This window comes from Styela clava, chromosome 5, assembly GCF_964204865.1.
Source record: "Styela clava chromosome 5, kaStyClav1.hap1.2, whole genome shotgun sequence".
Lineage (NCBI taxonomy): Eukaryota > Metazoa > Chordata > Ascidiacea > Stolidobranchia > Styelidae > Styela > Styela clava.
The window spans coordinates 23,908,604-23,930,327 of record NC_135254.1 but is presented as its reverse complement, the minus strand read 5'-3'; the positions used below and the strand labels follow the sequence as shown (position 1 = coordinate 23,930,327).

The 21,724-nt window shown below is 33.9% G+C and overlaps 1 protein-coding gene across 1 annotated transcript; it reads right to left on the bottom strand.

Annotated features, from left to right (window-relative positions):
- Positions 1 to 637: 637 nt before the first annotated feature.
- Positions 638 to 20,857, bottom strand: LOC120344680 (FK506-binding protein 15-like). Its single transcript, XM_078112788.1, has 28 exons — positions 20,736 to 20,857; positions 19,924 to 20,054; positions 19,542 to 19,611; positions 18,545 to 18,614; positions 18,150 to 18,224; positions 17,817 to 17,915; positions 17,217 to 17,447; positions 16,719 to 16,862; positions 14,410 to 14,497; positions 13,806 to 13,860; positions 13,484 to 13,535; positions 13,101 to 13,352; positions 12,640 to 12,735; positions 11,867 to 11,999; positions 11,608 to 11,690; positions 11,122 to 11,238; positions 10,713 to 10,807; positions 10,452 to 10,577; positions 9,531 to 9,670; positions 8,874 to 8,992; positions 7,975 to 8,106; positions 7,579 to 7,731; positions 7,345 to 7,437; positions 6,409 to 6,525; positions 6,024 to 6,131; positions 5,436 to 5,649; positions 4,236 to 4,530; positions 638 to 1,700 (listed from the first exon to the last, which is right to left on the bottom strand). The coding sequence occupies exons 1-28, from the start codon at positions 20,801 to 20,803 to the stop codon at positions 1,544 to 1,546; spliced, it is 3,513 nt and encodes a 1,170-aa protein (XP_077968914.1). The 5' UTR covers positions 20,804 to 20,857; the 3' UTR covers positions 638 to 1,543.
- Between the last annotated feature and the right edge of the window lie 867 nt (positions 20,858 to 21,724).

Below are 21,724 nucleotides of genomic sequence, written 5' to 3'. Positions count from 1 at the left end.
CCCACAGGTGTCGCTGACTCGATGACTGTCACAGTCTTTCGCGACTCCTTATCTATTGCTATGAATCTCTCACTTGTATGAATTCTGATGTGTATATTTAATTTTTTACGATTGTCATTATACACGTTTGTCAATTTTTCGTGCTTTAAATTTTGTGTTAATTCTTGCATGATAGAAATAAATTATCTGAATCTGAATCTCAGCCTTTCACAAGAAAGGTTTGTGGCCATGACGTCAGAGCCACGCAACAGCCAAAAATGACAGTTAACAAATCTCGCAATAAGTAGAATCACTTTCGTTTTTTAGTATACTGTCAACATAAATTTCCTAACGCGTATAATTTATCGCATAAGATTAGTTCGTTTTTTTAAAGGTGGTCCGCCAAAATTTTCGTCAGGCTTCACCGGTCCGTCACTTAAAAAAGGTTGCCGACCACTGCTCTAGGCTATTACTTACTATATTCGTTTCAAATCTCTTTGTGAGCTAGCTCTACTCCACAAACCCACGCAGAGTAATTAGAGGTGCGATGGCGAGCGTATTCCTAACGCTTAGCCCGTTGAGCCACACCGCCGCGCGAAAAAAGATTCACCGGGTAGACTGCAATACACAACTTCTTTAAATAATTCAGAAATCAGAATGACTGATCAAGTAATTTAAATCAACAAAAAAGTATTGCACAATTCAGAAGCAAAAGAAATTTTGAAACATTGGATAACAGCTACAAGTAACAACAGCAAATAATCAATTTAGTGGGATTTCAAGCAATTATCTATGCAATTAACTACTTATATAAAATACTTCACAGCTCGTATTGAAAACATTTTAGCACTAATAGTCCATACTGATTCTTATGCAACAAATCCAAATCATTACAGGATATTGATGATAAATAAAGCACAACCGGTGTTAGCAAAACGATGTAATTTGCAGACGTTTCGAATTTCTATACAGAAAAACTTCATCATGTTCAAAACGTCGGCAAATTACATCGTTTTGCTAACACCGGTTCAGCTTTATTTATTATCAACATGAGTTTACCTGGTGGCAATCATGCATTATTGCAGGATATTGTTAATAAAAATCACGATAGAATACATAGTACATAGTAATTTTACAAATATTTATTGATATATCTCCTATCAGAGTTCAAAAAGCAAATTAACAAACACCTGTTATTGTAATGCCCATTCCAGCAAAAGTTTTAGGACATGAAACATTTATAAGTGGCTTTATATGTATTAGCGAATCATTCAAATCAGGTTCAATCATGAATACATTGATAGCAAATTTATTTTGTTAAAAAAGTTTAAGGCTGGAAATTTCCATCAATATTATTCTATATTGTAGCCCGAAGTTAAATCGTGTGTGTATTTTCACTGTATTATGCGTACTTTATTTTCAACTCATATTCCAGAGAAATTATTTATCTATTTCGCTATACCTTAAAAAAATTGCATAAATGTCCTACTAAGTGAGTGGTGATGTAAATATAAGTTTCAACTTGATTTTGACAGATTTTGTTAAATTCAAAAAAATTGTTAGATTATTTTAACCAATTCAAATCATCATCTTCATCTTCTTCGTCATCATCAAACAAAGGGGGAGGTGAAGGTTTGGCAATAATATCTGGTGACTGTGATCTTTCTTCATCCTCATCCAATTTGTTATCCACAGGTTCTGTTTTGTTATCAACTTCGTCTCTGTTGAATAATGAATAAGAAGGCTTCATATGCCAAGTTTTTCAGCATAAATAGGCATACAAAAAAGTCAATGTAACGAATGACACTTTATAACATAACTCTAGATTTTGATTGTAATGTGAACACATGTGTTGCATCTATATTATATATCAGGGATTGCGAACCTTTTTCAATGAATGGGTCAAAAATTATATTTTTATCGCGGAACAGAAGAGAGTGGGTCACAGATATTTTTAATCAATGTTTGTTCTGAAACAAATCTTATAAGCTTCTGCTGGTGTTGGTGTAGTTTTAGATATATATCGCCGGATGAGAACAGAAGGGGCCTAAGTCACATTTTTGGAAAATTGACTTTTTTCAATATTTTGGGGTTTTGAGCCATGCTCTACAAGGTGGTGGTCTTGAAATCCTGAATTTCTCAATAATAAAAATTTTAACTGGACTTAGGCCTAAAATATTTAAGAACAGAATGGGCCTAAGTCCAGCTAAAATTTTTATTATTGAGAAATTCAGGATTTCAAGACCACCACCTTGTAGAGCGTGGCCCAAAACCCCAAAATATTGGAAAAAGATAGTCCTAAGTTCCAATATGATGGGCATGAACATCAGAAATGAAATGTCCGAAACTTACACCCCTAAAAATTTGTTCAGTGCAACTTAGGCCGCCTAAGTCACCTTGTTTTACCTTGCATCCCATACAGAAAATTTCAGAAGTTGTTGAGAACAGAATGGGCCAAAGTTTCTTATGGGGGTAAAAAAGCAGGAAGGAATTGAAGCTTAAGTGTCAAAAAATATTGACTACAAAGATATTCTCATCCACATTAAAATAACCAGAGCTCAGGACTTTACTAAGTGTGAATATCTAGAAATTCGAAAATAAAAAAATTCCAAATTGTTTTTTGCGTTTTTCTCAAAACTCAAAATTGTGACTTAGGCCTGTTCTGTTCTCATCCGGCGATATACTTCTGCAGTATTTCTATCAGGGAATTTTTAGGGCACTCGAGTTTATGAAATTAGAGTACGAAAATACGCATATGAATTACGTTTAGGATGATGCGGCAAATTATTTTACGGTTCCAAAGAGTTTGGAAAGAACTCCACTCTGATAGTGTCATATTTTTTGATCAGCCTTCAACTGTAGCAAATGTGCATTGTGTAACTATGGATTATAATGTATTTAACCCTTTTATTTTAATAGTGTGTTATATTTCAAACAATAGGTCATTTTATTGTCGCAACACTGATTACTGATTAAATGTACTGCCTTTCTCGTATTGATCAATTTGATGACGTATCATTCCGGCTTGCCGAGGTGGCTGCATAATATCGTGTTTTGATTTACTTCTGATTTACTGTGTTAAGAGTTAAGTGTGTTTAAATTTAATCTGTTGATTCACTTCTGATTTACTGTGTTGAGAGTTGAGTGTGTTTGAATTTTATCTGTATTTGGAATTTTGGATTGTGCATCTTTCAATACTATACAACAACGATTAGCATCAACACTGTGCGCTTATTATCGTCTGAAGGAATCCAGATTGGAGTCACATTCCATAACGCGTTTCAAAACAATAACGCGGGAATCGAACTTAAATATATAGGGTTGGTAGTCTTTATCCCTAAGACCCATCATCATCTCTCTCTCTCCCTATACAACCACATTACGGCATTTTACACTGCCCATTGATATGTCAGATTTCTAGGTTTTTATGTAAATTCTGAAAAAAAAATTTTTCAACGGCATTGTAGGCGAGAAACTAATAAAATGCAAAGTAGCATCTAGTTTTCGTATAACCCCTAAAACAGTCTGCAGATCGGAAGAGACAAGATTTTGCAAGCAATGAACAGATCAATTGCATTGTTATGTCATAAACGATGTCAGAGCCAATAACTGAACGAGAATATCGGTCGGAGACCGAAGACTTATCGATCGAAACTGCGGTTTCGATTCATGACTCTATAGGGACACTGCGTGTCCCATCACTAATTAATTAATTACTCTCCAATTATACGACATAATTCATCCAAAATCAATAGGCTCCTGGTCCGAGATATGATGAATGAACATGCAAAATTTGGAACAGATTCACATTCGCTTTCGTGAGATATCGCGTGCATCTAACAGACAGACAAATACCTATCAACATACTTACCGATCGAGATCGATAAGTAACAACAGTACACAGCGGTTCCAACATGCGTCCCAGATTAGGGGTTTTGACAATTACCATACCGGCTCGAAAACTAACAATTTGGATATGAGCGATCGCAGCCCTGACTGACCAAGTGACGGTACATTATAATAGTTTAGCTATAGTTAGATTAATTTAAGGCCGGTTTTATCAATTTTTATCACTGATATGTTAGCATTTTTCGTGCCTTGGCGGGTCACGAATAAAACGCGCTGGGTCACCTTGTGACCCGCGGGTCAGTGGTTCGCCATCCCTGATATATATCATAAATTCTGGTTGACCATGACACTGAACTTGTAAAACTTTTATGGTTTCTCTACTTGTTCAAGTAGGAGTATATACTAACTTTTCGGATTCATTCTGCTCAGAAGAAATTTTTTCCTCTGCTTTTACATCAGGGTCGTTTGTCACTAATTGAACTTGACTAACAACAGCTTTTTCTTCTTCCGTTTGATCCAACTGATGGATGATTTCTATTTGTTCTTCTGAAGTTTGCTGTTCCACAATTTCTTTGACCTCTTTTTCATCTTTAACATCTGTTGAAATCTCGTCAACTTCATTTCTTTGGTCATCTGATTCCTTCGCTTCATCAGAAACATTAGAATCCTGGTCTTCAACAACTGGTGCTGCTGTGTCTGTCACTGCAACAAAAAACCACATGCACAACTAGAATTTAATTTCAAGTATATTGGCTCCAACTATTTTGTGTCTGAGCTTAGACTAGCCCAGTATAAGAAGTACTTTCACCTCTTCACTCAAGAGGTAGTAAGCACAAAGGCCAATAAAAAACAGGAGCAAAGAAGTGACTGGAAGCATCTAGCGCCCATCAACAGCCTAAACCTAGATGTTTGGACCGTGTAACAGTAGTCCATGGATACATGGAATGCTCATATTACATACACTACCAGTGTAACATACAATGGAATGGACGAATTGTTATAGTACCGTTATCAACAGTAGTGTAACAGACAATGGAATGGACGAATTGTTATAGTATCGTTATCAACAGATTAATTGGGACTGTAGTTTATTATCGGTACCAGCCCGTATGTACACCGACAGCTGTCTTCTAGTGAAACAGTTACTAGTCCCATCAAAATAGGCATAAATGACTTCTGTGATTATTACCGTTGCAGTTTTGTGGATTGTGTAGTCTCCATACATATTGAATTTTCAGAAAGAATATAAAAACTAAAGAAAGACAATTTTAACCAGAATCCCTGTTAAGAACAGGCCAAATTGCTAATAAGAAAAATTTTGACCCTCTGCTCCAGAGTGTTAAGACAGTTGGTGAAGGCCAATTACTTGAGAAAATGAGGCACTTTACAAGACGTCCTATTTGACAAAACATATTCTCTGAAAATTTTCTCTCTGATATATAGGATATTTAGTGAATGTCAATTTCTTGTTTTACAGGAAAGTTGGTGCTTTACTAACACGTTAAATGGTAACAAAGTTTAGCGAATGGAGCCCACAGATTAGTTTTGTGGATCACAGGATGGCATCATTCACTTAGTTCCATGCAGTTAATACAATTTTCACTTACCAGAATTCACCACATCATCTTCCACATTTTTTTCCGTATAATTTTCGATTTCACTCGTTTCATTTTCAGCAGTTTTTTCAGAATCAACTATTATCTTCTCATTTACATTTTCAGTTTTCTCCGCCTCCCCATTCATCTCCTCTTCTCCCTCACTCTCATTCTCACTCTGTTCAGTCAGGTTGGATGCAGGTTGCAGTATTTTCAAAGTAGTTGACTGTTATAATAGTTGTTATACATTGAACTCAGAGAATAATACACCGTAGATCAGGGGTCGGCAAACTACGGCCCTTGAAGTAATATAATCGGCGACACTTCACTCAATTATAGTAGCAAAGCAGCTGTTTTGACGATTATATTCTTTACGTATCAGAATTTATTGTGAGACACGTGTAGACTAAATTATATTATAATCTAACAAGTATAAAATTCACAATTATTCGTTTAATGAACCTATAATTTAATTATAATTAGACAAATGGCAACAAAACGCAGAAAAGTTGATGCTAAGTGCAAAGGGTTTAATGGCGCCAAAAATATTCGAATGGAATCAATTATCATCAAAATTTGCTTTACTGAAGAATACAATACCTTAATAACATTGAGCACGACTCCCATCACTTCACTACCCTCATATTCTTCATCAGACGATATGTTGGAATTAATTTGACGAAAAACATCATTCATTACAGACTTGATCTGAGAACAATAATGACCATCGTTTCAAAAATAAAAGTATTTATACAATTCCTAATCGTTAATATATTACTGCACAATTTGGAATAAGCAATACATAAGACAAGGTTTCTTTTTTCTAAAGGTAGCAAGGTGAAAATATTAACAAATTTAGAAAAAAATTAGATCTTAATGGTGTCCCTCACATGCATTCAATGCCTACATCAATATTAAAATATAAATTGTTTCTGTGAAGACCATAAATCAGGAAAAAGTAAACAGATTAACAATCTACACTAACCTGATCAGTAATATCAACATCTGTTTTCTGACTTTCCTGTGAACTTTCCCTCAGTTCGGCAATGGTCTCTTCATACTTTTCTTTCATTGCAACAGCTTGATTCCTCAGTTTACCATACTGTGTCAAATAAATGAACAAATTTCACAAAAGAATAATTCTAAATCTTGCACACCTAATGATCTCGAAAGCATTTAGTTTGAACATTACTTGAAACACCTGTTATATAAAAAATGCTGTTGTAATATTTGTCAATTTTTTTACACAGAAAGAATCTCATAATAACCCCACAAAGCAGATCAGAGTATTAAAATTTGAAGCTTATTGAAAAGCAGACTTGAAGTGTTTGAATACGGATTTCAAATTGCAATGTCAAATGAAGCCAAAAAGTTTTTTTTATGCAGTGTCTTTGGTGTTTCCTGCAACTTCTTTACCAAAGAAGCCTTAATGCATAGTCCAAATTGGCATAAAATCTGGATCCCACTGCTTGCAATTTTATGATTTCAAGAATTATGTCTCTTTCTTGTCAGCAAAACATCGGGAGTCTATTTAATGAAGTACATATTTAAAATCTTTTAGGACATTTTTCAGTTTATCATTAAATTAAATATCACAACTCAAGCTACGACAAATTTCAAGGTCAGCACTACCGAGCCATTAGAGACATAGGAGAAATAGGTATAGTATAAATCTTTCCAACCACTGCAGCTGTTGTCCAGGACTAGAAAAACTGTTTGAACCACAAACTCTTTCAATTTTAAAACGTACCCACTTTAATTTTCATGTTCAACACTGAAGCACAGGTAATTTTAGGCTGCGATGTCCACATTTTTCTGAACATTGGACAGCAAATTAAAAACAAAACTGTTTGTTGGATATGAAACTTTTTGTATCTGCTGACATTCTGAAATTGAAAACCAAATAACATATTCCTCTCACTCTTTCTTGGATGCTTTCTAATTCTTCTACTTTCTCCGTCAATTCTTCTTCTGACTTCAGTTTTTCTTCATACATTTTCCGCAACTGCAGGAACTAGACATGAATGAACAATATTAAGAAAAATATAAAAAACAAAAGAACAACGAATTTTATTGCAAATAATCTTCGGTTTTCTTACAGAATCACAACATTATCCTAGACATGATAATTCAAATTATTTAATTTTTTTCTTACCTTTTTCTGATAAGCTTCAATTTTCTGTTCAAGTTCATCTTTTTCCTCATTTACTTCATTCAACTTAGCTTCTGCTGCTTTTGTTACCGTGGTGACTGCTTCCTTGCACTTTTCTCTCCATCTTGCTTCTAATTCATTTTTAATACCAACGGCCTGTTTAAAATGGAGGTACTGGTTGGCTATATAAAACTTTGCAAAGGAGAAGACGAGGCATCACTCGTTATGGTGGATAATTGTTGCGGTGGTTTTGTAATCAACAGTATCACTAAAATCTAAGCGATTATCCGTCAATGATATGACAAAGTCAAAAACCAATGCACAATGAATGACAAACAGAACGTTATAACAATCTCGAAACATGTTCAATAGAATTCATGAAAAATTGAAATAACTCACACCACTAGACTCCGATTGATATTTTTCTTGTAGGCTTTGCATTTCTGCACTATGACTTTCTTTCAATTTCTCTATTTGTTGTAAAAGACTTGTCTTTTCTTCCTCAAATGCTAGTTGTGCAGCTCCTAATTTCTGAAAGCAATGAAAAAACAGATGACATAATTGTGGTGACTTCTTTAAAAGTCGTTGCATGGGATTTCACAATTTCGATCCCTACTTCCACCCCTTGAAAATTCTGGCTACGCCCCTGGTTGTGTAAGAAGAAGTTATCAGTAAGTGCATACTTTTTGGTTATCATTTTACGTTTTCAATATAATATTCATTATGCAAAAATGCCTACCATACTCTGAGCTCCAGTGAAACCATCCAAATGCAAGCATGATGGAAAATACCAATACTATAGTAATGTTATTAAAAAGATATGATCTAATAAATAAATGAGTCGATATATAAATGGCAAAGAAATATAAATCACTAGAGAAAGGATGATTGAGTTATTGGTTGAATGTTAGATACTGAATATTATTTATAAGAATTTGTTGTCAAATAAAATTATGGGATAAAGATTGTGAAAGCCACAGCAGCAACTGTGATAAGCATATCCAATTTACTTGATCAACATTTTGCATCCGTGGATAAGGTGTTGTACATTGCTCTAATCAACTAATCTATGAAAATATCATGATTTATTTGGTTGTAATCTAAAATATTCAATGCCGAGTGAATTTATGGTATTATATTAAATCTGCACCAAATTCTAACATCAGAAAAAACAGGACTTTCTCATCTTATTATATAGTTTTTGAAATTGTTTGAATATATCACATTTCATCATTATTTACCATAAATGCAGAAAATCGCATAGTGATTGAAATTTTTGAGGGAAATTCGAGACTAACCTGACTTGCTTCCTCATTGGCAGAAGATGATTTATCTTGATATAATTTTTCAAGTTTCATTTTATCAGATCTCAGTATTTCCAATTGTTTAGAAGCCTGAGAAAGTTGGTTCTCCATCTCTGGAAAGGAAATGTATAGAAGATTAGATTTATAACGTAGAAAACTCCAAAATACAGTATTACCAAAGAAATTTTTTTCTGAAAATTTTGCATAAAGCAAGCCTGAAATTTCCAATATCAGAAAAATCAAAAATCACTATTTTTTTTAATAATTGCAGTAATTGTTAATTACAGCAATAAACATTTATAACAGGGGTTCCAAACCATGTACAATATCAACTACACAATATAAAGCCATTTTCTTAAATTCATTTCAATCTGCTCATGTTGAAACTTGACACAAATGATAAAATCTGTTAAAATTAACATTGAGAGAAAAGTATGACTCAGACATTAAGTTGTGCTAAGTGGTTTATGTGATTGAAAACAAACTCATGAATTGTATTGATTAAATGCGCAAAGATAATATAAAATTTTATTGCAATTTCATGGTAATAAAAGTAGATGTTCTCTCCGAAGCGAAGCGTAATGATTTATATTACGAAAAAAAGTGGTATGAATTTGAAAAGTTTGGGAACTGATTTAAAATCAAACAAACCTTGATATTTAAATTGATCAGCAGTTTGTTTAGATTCAGCTTCTGTAGATGATACTTTGACTAGTTTTTCCAATGAATTAGCTCGATCTGTCATATTAACTACATTCAATTGTAATTCACATATTTTTGATGTTGCGTCACTGAAGAAAAGTAAAATTAGAATGAAAAGAAGACACATGTTCAAAGTGAAACTCAATAAACAAAATAACAAATATTTTATTTCTACAACCGTTTGCCTGTTTGTAATTTTCCTATAGAAAATATATTTTATGTATGTTAAGTTGAAACAACCCAAGCAAACTATATTTTAACAGGGAGCAGAAATGATTCAAGGATAAAATTACATAACCTAATAGTTTTGCAATTCTGAAATATTTCAGTCACTCGGTACATTTTAGTGAATAGCTTCTATAATCACTCAAATGTATATTTGTTTAACATACTAACGAATAACGATCATTTATACCAGACAAACTTATAATAAAGGGATAGAGAACAAATAATATCTTTTTACTTGTTGGGAAAATGATCAGTAGCTCTCAAAAAAACAGCTTGGACAAATCCTCAGAAATGGGGAGTCAGTATTTTCTAGTAGCAGAACGATACCACAGCGAAGCGCATCTGACCAACAGTTATGTACAACAATGAGAATCCCAGCAATTTTTTGGCACATAATTATTTTTCACTGGATCCGAATCCGTGCAGGGTAATCAGAGGTATTTTTGCATGCATGTTCCTCGTTTTAGCACGATGCATCAAATGGCAGGCTGCATGATGCCATTTATAATAACGAATAAAATTGGAATAAATTCTTGAAAAGTGAATATTGAAGTGATGTAGCATTGATTCATTTATGCACTGATACAGATGTCGATTAAATTGAAATTAGAGAATGCTTTAGTAGACGTATAATAGCATTACCTCAATTTACTTGTCAGTTCCACTTTTTCCTTTTCAAGTTGGAGAGTTCGTTCCTGAGTTTGTCCAAAAGTTTCTTTAAATGAAGTATTTCTCTTCTCCATTTGAGCATGACTCTCCTCAACTAATCTGAATGAAAATGTTGAAAAATTTAAGGCATAGCTGTTATTATGGTACAGCCGTATACAAAGCATGAACTTTCATTTGCATTTATTTTCAATACTTATTGTTTCTTAAAGTGAATATTAAATCTGGATAACAAACTTTTGATTTTGCTGCAACAAGTCTGCAATCTTGTCACTTTGTGTTTCAATTTGCTTGTTTTTCTCCAAAACTTTTTTCTTCATCTTTTCATTCTCCTGTATTTCCATAATATTATGTTTAAGGCTTTGCTTCTACCACTATACATGAGATCCACAGCGAGGAGCAAATAATAAGATGAATAGTTTGTCAAGTCCAGCAGGGGGGGGACTTAGGCAATTTTTTATTGATATTAAAGTCAGTCAGTTAATTTTCCAGAGACAGGAGTTTGACTTAAAATTGGAGTTCAAATTTCTTACAGAAAGCATCCTCCATATACTTATAAGTTGGTATGCGATGGGTAAAGGGTCTGGTTTTTGGTAGTAGATTGAATAAAAACAAGTTAAAGTCCAAAGAAGGTAAATAAAATGACCTGAACTATTCTTTGAATATTATGAGATAACAATGCAGCATCCATATTGTCAGCAGAAGATATATTCAATTGCTGGGATTCAGAAACTTTCATCATCGCTGAAACTTTATCAGAAACCTGAGCAAGCAAATTCAATTTCAATATTCTAAATCAGTCGAAATCACAATATACAACACTATAATAGCAAACAATTCAGATATTGATATTCGTATAACTTATTTGTCCCTATTTCCTATTTAGTATTTATCTTATTTAATTGTAAAAGAGGACAACAATGCATAAAAACTATTAATACGGATTTCCATTTCCTCTTGAAATTCAAAGTCAATACTCAATAACTTTTGAAATTTCTAAATAACTGAACTCACATACTGTATATCAAACTTTTTCATAATTGTTGAGTCACATTTCAATTTTACAGGTTTTGCTTAACCAATCCATCAAACCAGCCATTATTCTAATTTCAAGATTACACATTACACGAACCTTTTCCATTTTGTCCAACAAAACCTTCATGTCAGAACTCTGTTTCTGGGACTCAGACAAAATTGCTGGTAAAAAATCAGCTCCTGAAAAATAAAATCAATGTGATCTATTAGTCGATATTCTATAAAATATTATAATTTGGTATTATATAAATAATAATAAGTTAATTCAACAAATAGCAAATTATTCACATATACAAACACTTAAAATTCCAGTAATACAAATATGTTTATACAAATACTTAAACTGGAATTATTACCTGTTTGGTTTGAATATGCCTGTAAATGATTAAATGTTGAAGGTTGAATTCCGGCGTAAGGCATTATACCAGAGGATTGCTGAAAATGACTGAGTACCGGATTGCTTTGCATCATTCCAAAGGTTGAGTGAGGCTACAATAAAAGAAATAAAATAAACCGAAAAATAATTTTCCTCAATAATTTTAATAAGTTGGTGTTTTACCAAGACATTGAGACAAAATAAAGAACCTCATCATGTCAACTTATTTGACTTGACAATTGGCGCAATGTGCTACGTGTTGCCATCGCATCTCTGAATCCCTACCCTGCGCAATCTTTCAGTCTCCCCTTGTATAAATATGAAAATCCAACTCCAAATTGAACTCTGGCTTTATGAGCAAAGTTACTCTCTCACCCCAAAGGCTCATGAACAAGATAAGTTGGGAAATGATACAATGGAATATTGATTATCTTGAATGCATATAACGTCTTAAGAACTTTGATATTCATATAATTTGCGAGTAAACTGCAAAGTACTGCTGAGATGAGGCTGGAAGTCGAACTTCTTTATATTTATTAAAAGCCTCGATAAATAAAATTAAATATTATTTGTTGCAAGAAGGGTAGGCCCTCAAATATTATCAAAAGATATAAAAGACAATTTTGTTGTAATCACAATGAAGAGCAAAGCTAAATCCAGAAAGAAGAAAACGATTTTGATACAGCAAACCTATTCGTAATAAGGAACAGTAAAACTTTCTTGATTTCTAGACTAATGGTCATTTCTACTTACAGAGATGGAATGTCCTGAATGTTGGAATGTAGCGTGAGGATTATGCATATAAGTCTGATCTATTGCAACTGGACTTATTGCTGGATATGCAGGACTCTGAAAGTTGAAATCATTATTGCAATTTTAAAGTATAAAGATGTGACAGACACACTAGTTTGAAAGAAGTCTCAATATAAAAGATGCAAGAAGGGGAGGCAAAAATTATGTATTGATTAATTTTGCGTGATGCATTTGGCCGCATATTGAACCAACATTGAAATAATATACCAAACTAATAAATGAATGGTACAAAGTTGACCAATTGCTGATAATTGGAAGGATCACATCATACCACTTAATTTAAATTATGCAAAATTATTCCAACCTGAATTCTTTCATATTATTAAGCATAAAGGAGGCACATGGCATGATTGAGCATAACCAGAAATCCTAAAATTCCATGGCCTATAGAGAATTTTTACCTGAGAAATTTCTCTTGTCATCTGCATTTGAGGTTGTTGAGGTGGGGTATGGGCAACTGGAGCAACAGCTTGATGGGTCTGGGACTGAGAGGGAGCTTGAGCATGAACTTGAGAAGAAACTGCCATTGGTTGAGTTGGTCCAGTATCAGGTTCCTGTGAATGTGCCACTGCTGATGGTTTAGGTGGTAACATTGGTTGACCAACTTTAGCCATTCTTGATAGTAATTTGGCCTTACTACTATCGACTTGTTGCTGTTAAACAGAGGATATAATTACAATGAAGCTACAAGGCCTATTTTGTAAATTGGCTATTAATTCATAGTCGAAAAATCTAGCTTAAATAATGCATTACAATTAAAATAAATAAAAGTTGAAACGCTTACATGAGCCAGTTGTTCATTAAAAGAAGCTGTTCTTCCTTTGACTGTTTCCTCTCTGGGAATTAATGAAACTGTTAATTTGAGAGAGGGCAATAAAGGAAAAGGAATTGAGATTTGATTGACCATACTAACTATTCCTGCAAGATAGATGTTGTTATCTATGTTTTATCATTGTTGAACAATATTTGTTGAACTACACCAAATGCAAAGTGATATTTCCTCCCCTAGAACATTTTCATATGTCCTCCCAGTTGGGAAACTTTGTTCTTTAAATAAAATTAAATTTACTATTTGATTTATTCTAATTATTTGAAAAGAAGCTCACCCAGTTGTTGGCATTCCACCGAAAGGAACTTCTAAATTTTGTCCAAAACTTGGTTCTAGAAAAATAGAGTTTATAATAAACAAAACAATATTCATTTGTTAATACATCATATTAATAAGGGTAAACTCAACCCAGGCCAACAAATATATCCTGTGTGGTTTCACTAAATTGATAATCCCAATACTTTGAAGTTGGAACTTTAATCCTGAATGTGAAAAGATTTGTAAAATATTGATAATAAGTACAACCAGTGCAAATTCAATGACATTGTCCTATGTAGTCGATTCAATTTATATTTTTTTTATACTTTTATAAAAAAAATTAATATATAACAGCGACCGATTGTAGATGTGTCATCGCTAGCTTACTATGCAAAGCTCAATGTCTCCACATTTTAAATGCACATAGAAACAGTTCCGGGTCTACTAATAAATAAATATAAAAAATACTCATATATTTTTAAAATATATGAGATATCCTTGAGCTATGACTTATCAGTATGATTCGAATATGACAACATTTTATCCTAAATCCTGATATTTCAAATATACTGCAGTTATACTTTAAGTAATTAGGACAGTTATATTACAAACTATAATCTAACCTCTTTCAGATGCTTGAGCCAGTGATTGAGGAACAGACTCAACAGAGTTGGACTGTTGGACTGAATTATCAGTACCCTGATGCTTGATCTGTGATAAAGATAAAAATTGTATTTATTGGATTATACTTTATCACTTTATTATATGTTAAATGTTACCTGAACAATATCCTGCTTTTCATTTTTTAGCTTATTCCTTACTAAATTTTTATTTAAGAGATGATGGGCCTACAGTAGTCATTGCACAGAAATTAAGATTGATAACATAGAATCCAGTGCTTGAATATATTATAATTAAATAAAATAAATATGGTTGATTAGTTAGTATTGACCAGTGGTTCTTAAACTGGGGGGTGCGAGATGCTTTTAGAGGGGGGGTAGGGGGTGCGAGAGGTCACAAGATGGAATCGAAAATTTCCATGCAACGTCTCTCGAAACGGTCTTCGGTTCAGTAAAAATGCCTGCTTTTTCACGGTATAATACCCCTTTTTTGTCCCGCAATATTCAATCTATGACAACTACAAGAAATGTCGAAATGTCTCTCTATTTTACTCCATTTGTGTTCAAGGTAGCTCGCGGTCGCGGGGACTCATGACAAAATAAACTCATTACAGATCTAAAATACAACATCAATCCCTGGACATAAGGATGTGAATTCAACTGCCTGACAATATTTAGTTTTGATATATATTGCGCTCATGCAAATTCGTTATTGTCGTTAGAAAGATCTGGTTCAAAATCTTAGAAAGTATATATATTCAATTTAGTACAATGAAATTACGGTACATATAAAGTATATTAGTAAATCAGAAATACATATTCATCGCCCCATAACACCCGCGTTACGGCTCCTGGGTCAGTTGTTGAGATTACACCACTCGTTAAAATAGCCGACTTTTTCAACGGTTATGTATTGGTTTTCCTGTTGAATAAAACATTCAATCCATGATCGATATAAATTTTTGAAATGGTTGCTTTATCCACACTACAGGGGTGCCGCGAGAACGAGGAATATACGAGATTTGCGATGTCTAAGAAAGTGTTTTTGAACCGTAACGTTCCATCCCATAACAAAACCTGTTGGTGTTTTCCGTTTTAGTATTTTATAATGACACTTTTTCCACAATGAAATTTTTGGTTGCGGATTCACTTCTTTTTCTATCTTTAGCGTCTCGTCGCTGATATGATTATATAATAAAAACTAACTCGTTTTTCCCCACAGGTGCCATGGTTCCATGCGAGAACGCAAAAAGTAATTATCATGTCTTCGCGGCACAAAATATTTGTTGAGAGAAATTCCGATTTAAAATAAAAATTTCTACGGCTTAAATAACACGTCACGCTGGCGAAAACAATCTGTGATTTAAACCAAATGCAATCGCAAACGTCATTAGGGACTTTATTTTTCAGCGCTCAAGGGCCGGGGAAAAGTCCACATGCATAATTACTATTAACAATTGAACGGCTTTTTTATGCTACAAATTTACATAAATTCATTTGCACTACTCCATTGTGTAATCTGTATTTTTGACCTGGTGGTTGTCCAAAGGTATTGGTAGTGAATTTTAGAGACGTTAGGCAAGCAAGAAGTCTGTAATTGTTGTGTATTTTTAACACACAGTAATTATTTTGCATTGCTCAATAGTGAAGTAAACGATTGAAATTTTACGTGTCGTAAACGTATATGCAGAAAATACCTTAAAGCGCAAAGAGCATACGTTTATTGCGTGTTTAATTTTACGTAAAACTTAAGTTGACTTCACCAGGTATTGCAAAATGAGCGGAAAAAAGAGAATGTATGATGACCAGTATTTGTGTATGGCTTTATACATACGACAGTAAAAGGCGAAATTGTACCCCGATTCGTTTAATGCCTAAGAAATCTGAGCAATGACGCTATGATACCAGCAGTCTTACAGCGCCATCTTATTATAAAGCAACCTATCCCATTACAAAAGTATTTTTCCAAAGCAAAAAAGGGGGGACGCGAAGTTCATAAAATTTTTCAAAGGGGGGCGCGGCTCAAAAAGTTTAAGAACCACTGGTATAACCTGTCATATGAACGTGTGCCAAAGAATTGTAAAAAACAAAGAATTTGAAGTGAATTGTCGGCTCCATAAAACTGGCTGAACTAAAATGTGAAAACTTATTTAGATTTGAAATAGGTTGGTCTGTTACTTGCGTATCACAACAATGACAACAAAAATTTAACAAAACGATTCATTTTCTTTCCATAAAAACCTGTTTATTAGGGTTGACTTGAGCTAATAGAAGCAAAACAATATCGAAAATCAAGTTCGTTTAAAACATACTCTCAAAATATCAACTTCAAAAGCAAGTGTTGAATTAGGAGGAACTTTATTCCCAGCTCCCTTTGATCCATATGCAAGAGCAGGAGGTATCACTAAAAATCGTTTTCCACCTCTTTTCAAACCAAGCATTCCTTCTTCCCAGCCCTGTATGAAGTGATAAAATTGACATAACCGATATAAATATTTCAAATTATTAGTTTTTACTTTTCTAATATATGGCCAAATTGACATACATCGGGTCTTTTACAATATCTCTCTTCTTTCACCAAAGTAAATATAGAAATCGTAAACTTGCATTTAGTATGTCAACCCAATGGTTACACAGTTAAATTGGTGTTACCATCTGTTGTGAATAATAATCAAATTTTTCTGTTAATGCATACCCATTTTACCCAATATTGTGTACACTACATGATTGGCTTAATTTGGTATATAAATTTGAAGTCTCAGATTCAAACCACTTGTACGGCATATGCATTCAGAATTCGATCAATTCACCTTAATAACTTTTCCTTTGCCTGTTTTAAACCGGAAAGTTTTTTCTGTTTTATGATTAGAGTCGAATACAGATCCCAAAGTACCATTCTGAGGTTGCACAAGCCATCCAGTATATTTGGCTTCCACAGAATCCCCTGATTTCAATGGTGAAGTATCTTGTTCACCAAGTTGCAATTCTTGAACAACAACAACATTGGAATTCTGTGCACTATTGTATTTTGCAAGACAAACCTGTAAATTATTAATTTGATAATTACCCTGTTCAAATGCAAGATACCAAAATAGCTTTTGAGAGAAAAGCATGGATTTTGATGAAAAATTGAAATGGAAGTAAATTTGGATTTCCTGGTGGACAAATAAATTTGATTACACAAAAAGTGTTCAGTGAATTGAAAATAAATGATGCGCTCATGTCTTTTAAAAGAATAATACTTCATGAATCAAAAAGTAGAAACACGATGCTTGTGTGTTTGAAGGCGGAAAATAAAGTGGAAAATTCCAATATGGCCTCGAGCGAATAGCAAAAACATTTATTAACCACGAAACTTGTGGTGTCCTCACAAAATAAAGTCCAATCAAAACGCCAAAAACATAACTCACCTGCTTCGCAAAATTAACCAACTGGTCACTTTTATCAAACAGCACTGACCACATTTGTCGTTGGTCATCATAAAAGGATGCATAGTTGTTTGGTAGGACCTGAGTGAATGAAAACTAGCATCAAAGGTTGATACAAAAAAATTTTTCAATTTATTCTGTACATCAAAATCAAAAAGCTATTTCTCACCCATGGTAAAAAAAGCAATGATCAATGGAACCCTGATTTAAATATACAAATAATAAAATATTGTACTTAATTTTTGCAGTTTTAAGTAAGTGCTCAAAAATCTGCATCAAAGAAGTTAACACAAAATATGTATATAATGAACATACATTAAACTGAAACTCTGAAGATATCTTTGCTGTTGTAACAGGCTGTTGTTTGCTGACGTACATTAAAATTTTGTACTAAAAATTAAATGAAATATATTAGCCCATTTACTGGCAGTGGTATCATTGACATCACCCTATCAAATTAAATACAGAGATACCTCGGTAGTCCATTGAAAATTTCAGTATTTCCAAGTGTTACCGATATATTAAAAAAGGGCGATACAAGCATTTGGGTCAGATATCTGTAGTCATTCATACGAAACCGCACAGTAGTGATCGGTGTCTATTGTCTAGCATAATTTTCATATAGTGAAAAATCATAAATATCTGTAGTCGCAACACGATTTAATAATGATCAATATAGGTCTAGTCATAGATTTACAAAGTTAGCTCACATCTCTGTCTGCAAAATTAGTTAACAATGCTGCACCAAGTTTTCCTTGCTTTTGATATTGATTGCTGACACTGAGAAAAAAACACAAGACATGTTTCGACAAAAATTATTTTTTACATTATTCATTTCCCATGTTTTTCCATCAATTCAACAAATCATGCATACGTTATTGCCTGAATCGAGTAAAAATTCACTGCTTTTATAGGCTTAGTGACATCTACTGTTGATGGAATAAAGAACGAATAAGTCCAAATTTTGGGTTATTAACTTAACCTTCTAAATGATGATAGGTCAGATCAGGGGTTCGCAAAAACAGGGTCACGACCCAAACCTTCCACACTGGGTTGCAAAACAATTTCAATTTACGTACTACAACTTTATAAATCTCTAACTAGATATATAGTTGTTTCTCCGGACATTGACCTCCTTATTTGCTGCCGAAACATCAGCCAATTCACATAACTGCAAAATTTGACCTAACAATAAACGTAGTCTTTATCAATTAACTCAATATTCATTGTCTTCGTAGCAGTTTTATTTTAATTGCAGTAATCAAAAATTAGTCTAGAAATAGCTTTGATAGACTAGACTAAAGTTTTCTACCGGTATATTTGAATGGGAGGTTGTTGAATGTCTTTATTTCAAATGATGGTTTAAAACATAAAAATCGGTTTATAGGCGCTAACTCGCAAAACCACCCTTGAAATAAGAACCAATAATTTTGCACACGAAGAGTATATGGGAAGAATTTCCCGGCGATCAAAAATGGAAACATTCAATACGTAGTTGTTTGCATTGTTATTATCCTACAACGTAGTCAATTGTATTGTATCGTATTCGTAGCAGTGCGAGGTTAGCAGTAGCTATGTTGAATTGCTTGATGAGACAGATAACAAGATTTTATGTGCTAATTGTCATATAATTTTATGCAAGAAAATTGCTGGTGCCACTAATAGTCATATTATATACAGAAATCAAATTGGTAGGAATAAACTAACTATTTGTAAGCTGTAACCGCCACTGCCACAGCGACCCCAGATGATGGTTGAGCTTGTGAATTCTTCTTTCCTGTATACACAATTTATATACTTTCATTAAACATATTGTAAATAACAAAAAAAAATCAATCATGAGTATGAGAATAGAAATTGCTCCATGATACATTTGGCAGCAGAACATGGAAGATATTTCATATTTAACATTATTTTTGAAAAAAATCACAACAAGCAATGATGAATAAAAGTTAGAAAAAAAATAAACATCCTTATAATGACAACTCCTTACAATGATTAAATACAAAACATTTTTCTCTTTACCTTGTATCAAGATATAAAAGACTAAATAATTTGAATGGAAATTTTTATAAGTGAACAAGCTAACCTGCATCAGTAGCTTGTTTTTCAGGCTTGGGAGGTTTTGGTGCTGTATATGTCAAACTCTGATTGCTGGAAGGATTTTTATCCATCCGTGCATTCATTCCAAACAGAGATCCAAGTTTTGATTGGGATTGACTGTAGTCACAAATATAATAACATTACACAAATAGACAAAGCAATGTAACATATCTCAATAAATTCTAGGAATACAGGAATAATATTAAAAAATTTCATCCCGAGAAACGATGTTAGTAATTTAAAGTGAACTAACTCAGCAATCATCCTATTTCTGGTATCTATAATCTTTCAAATGTTTAATGAGAAAAAGACACAGTGATCAAATTAAAACAACCATTGGCAGTACAAAACACTATCCAAATTCCAAGAATGTCCCTTCATTTGGTTCAATAAAACAAACACTCCATGTGAATCACGGCCATCACGTGATAAAAATTTCTGTTTTTTGCTAAAAACTCTCAAATGCCACAGTAGCAATTTTTTTCCTTTGATAAATCTGATTATTTTTCAGAGGAATGCTCGAATGTCACGGTAGAAATTTTTTTCATTTGATAATTTGGATTATTTTCCGAGAAATTCAATGATGACGTTTTTAGATTGCGCTTCTTTGTAGTTCATTGCGCAACTTAATTTTACTGTATTTTTAGCGATATTGAAAACGCTGAAATGATGAAGCCATTAACAATAATGTCTGAATGTTACATTTCAGCATTTATCCAGATATTATTATTTAAGATAGATACAGCATCAGACATTCATTATTACAGTAATAGTATTAGTGAAATTAGATAAACCTACCCTCCAGCAGGAGATCCAAAAAAATCTCCTTCTTCATCATTGTTATCACCCAGAGAAAGATAACTCATTTGAAAAGTTTGATTCTATACATGCAAGCAGTTCCTAAATCTGTAAATGTAGTTCTGTAACAAAAGCAAAATATTTATAACTCAATGCAGGCATTCAGCAATGCTTTTACAATTTCTGGGTCTTGTGTAGTTTCGTACCTCAAGTAGACTACGGTACTTCTAGCAGTCTAGTGGGGGTAGCATAACGATTTTTGCACATGTCAGTCCCCAATCCCAACCTGACTGCGCCATCCAAAAATTACGTCACTACGACGTCACGGCGGCGCGCGGCGGTGTGGCTCAACGGGCTAAGCGTTAGGAATACGCTCGCCACCGCACCTCTAACTCCTCTGCGTGGGTTCGCAGGTTCGAATCCCATGCAGGAATGGTTATGTGCGAGAGGATTGCTGGACTCCTCGCCGTCGTTGGGTGGTTCACGTAACCGCTGGTCGGTTACGGCTTCCTCCACCACCAAGCCCATGCTTCCGAAAACAAACAATACAGTAAAACTAATCCCATACCCGACTTGGAATGGTACCGGTAACCGGACGAGAGGCCGTGGTTCGCCATATGGATAAGCCGTCTTATCGGCTTTCCTCTCCCCCGGGATAAATATGTAAATCCTATCCTATCCTATAACGTCATAGGGCTTGCCAAAGTATCCCTACACTACAATCGCTGGAAGTGACCAAAGCCTATAGTGGTGGTAGCATAAAAGTCATATTGGGGATGGCAAAATACGGTCGAAAGGTGGCAGATTAGGGATGGCAAAATAGGGTCGAAAAGTCAAATTGGGGATGGCGAAATGCGGTCGAAGCGTGGCAGATTAGGGATGGCAACATGCGGTCGAAGCGTAGTGGCAGATTAGGGATGGCAAAATGCGGTCGAATTGTGGTGGCAGATTAGGAATGGCGACGTTTGAGAAAGTGAAGGGCATGGTGT

Excerpts from the sequence above, each read along its gene's own strand:
- LOC120344680 (XM_078112788.1), bottom strand. The coding sequence starts at position 20,803 with ATGAGTTATCTTTCTCTGGGTGATAACAATGATGAAGAAGGAGATTTT. Across the intron at positions 10,808-11,121 it reads ATATTCAAAGAATAGTTCAG|GAGAATGAAAAGATGAAGAA; the intron begins GTCATTTTATTT and ends ATGGAAATACAG. Across the intron at positions 5,650-6,023 it reads TCGTGCTCAATGTTATTAAG|TCAACTACTTTGAAAATACT; the intron begins GTATTGTATTCT and ends CTATTATAACAG.